Source organism: Mesitornis unicolor, unplaced genomic scaffold, assembly GCF_000695765.1.
Source record: "Mesitornis unicolor isolate BGI_N332 unplaced genomic scaffold, ASM69576v1 scaffold31173, whole genome shotgun sequence".
Taxonomy (NCBI): Eukaryota; Metazoa; Chordata; class Aves; order Mesitornithiformes; family Mesitornithidae; genus Mesitornis; species Mesitornis unicolor.
This window is the reverse complement of record NW_010175815.1, coordinates 1115-2718: the sequence shown is the minus strand read 5'-3', so window position 1 is coordinate 2718 and position 1604 is coordinate 1115. Positions and strand designations below refer to the sequence as shown.

General features: G+C 65.9%; 1 protein-coding gene across 1 annotated transcript in view; it reads right to left on the bottom strand.

The window, feature by feature from the left end:
• Window positions 1-85: 85 nt before the first annotated feature.
• The window catches only part of CDK5RAP3 (CDK5 regulatory subunit associated protein 3), a gene marked incomplete at both ends in the record, with an annotated part of 2451 nt that continues 932 nt past the window's right edge, over window positions 86-1604 (bottom strand). The window contains 6 exons of the mRNA XM_010181534.1: window positions 86-174; window positions 412-484; window positions 582-713; window positions 836-980; window positions 1169-1305; window positions 1563-1598. Of these exons, the coding sequence (XP_010179836.1) occupies window positions 86-174; window positions 412-484; window positions 582-713; window positions 836-980; window positions 1169-1305; window positions 1563-1598 (612 nt within the window). The remainder of the gene's footprint in view (window positions 175-411; window positions 485-581; window positions 714-835; window positions 981-1168; window positions 1306-1562; window positions 1599-1604) is intronic.

Here is a 1604-nt window from a genome sequence, read left to right as displayed (position 1 = left end):
GCTGCGGGGACAGGGCAAGGGGGACACTGCGGTCCCTGTGGTGCGATGGCGGCAGAGCTGCCCCTTCCCCGGCTCCAGTGCTCACCTCCATGAGCTCGTCGATGAACTGGCTCCGCGTCTCGGTGTTTTCCAGGAGCGTGAGGGCGTCAGAGCCGCAGGCGACCCCCTCGGGCACTGGGGAGCAAAAACCAGGGGTGAGTGGGGCAGGGAAGGGGTCTCCACAGCTCAGTCACGTCCCCCACCCCAACCTGTCCCACTCAGGCTGCTCAGCATCACCCCTTGCCGTTTAGGGGTGTCCTCGCCAGGTCTTGGTGCACAACCACGGTGCCCAGGGCCACTGCAGGCAGGAAATGGGGGGATGCTGCCTGCCACCCCCTGGGACCCACCACGTCCCTTCAGAGCTGCACTCACCCTCAGTGCCCGCCTCCAGCACTGTGATCTGCACCTCCTCGCTTCCACCGTCCCCCCAGTCAATGCCATCACCCTGCTGTGAAAAAAGGGGCACCCCATGAGATGGGGGTGCCTGGGACACCCCCCCATCCACAGCCTGGCCCCGGAGCAGGGCCAGAGCCCAGGATCACCTGAGGGCTGGGCTCCACCGTGATCCCCCAGTCGATCTCCTCGCAGTCGATCTCCTCGCCCTGGGCTCCCCCATCGGCAGCAGCGCCCTCGTCCACCTTGGTCGGCTCCAGTGTGAAGTCTCCCCAGTCGATCTGCAGGGAGAGGGACAAGAGACCTCCCTGAAACCCTGGGGGCAAACAAATCCCTCACCCAAAACCCCACCCACACAGGGCAGAGCCAACTGGGGCTCCCCCCAGCACCACACAGGATGTACCACGTCCTCCTTCGGTGGCTCCGGTGCCTCCTCCACCTCTGGCCGCTCCACGCGCAGGGGCTGGAGCCCCGTCCTCCACTCGTACACAGTCGTGTTGCCTTTCTGCCCCACGTACCGCAGCAGGGGCACCACAGGCTCTGAGGAGCTGGCAGCCACCACAGGGACATCAGCGTCACCGCAGGGACCCCCCAGCAACCCCCAAATCCCTCAGGGAGAGCCCCAGCCTGGGTGCGGCCACCCAAGCCACTGTCCCCACATGTGGAGAGATGTCATGACTTAACCCAGCACAGGAGAGATAATGGGGGGGTCTACCCCTGTACCCCCCACACCCACCTCTCGCACACGAACTCCACGCAGGCCTGGTACAGCTCGATGGCCTCGGACAGTGCACTGGCTCCTGCCCCGATCTCAGACAGCAGCGAGGGCAGGTCCTTCACCAAGGCCAGCAGCTCCTGGCGCACGTTGTCACCCTGGGGACAGAGCAGGGACGTGTCAGAGTGAGGAGGTTGGCAGCCAGGGCACCCCCAGGGTGGCTTCACCCTCTGCTTGCAGAGCTAAATGTGGGCAGGAAGGGGTCAGAGGGCTGTGGGGTCACCCCACACCCCTCAGCTCCTCCTGCAGGTAAGGTGGCACCGTGGGGACATCCTCTGGGACACGTGGTCCCAGCTGGGGGCCGCGTTGGGGAGGGAGGTGGCACAGCAGGACCCCCTCGGCCGCAGGGACTCACGGTGATGCCGTACTGCTTGCAGGAGGCGAAGAAGCGCTCCCG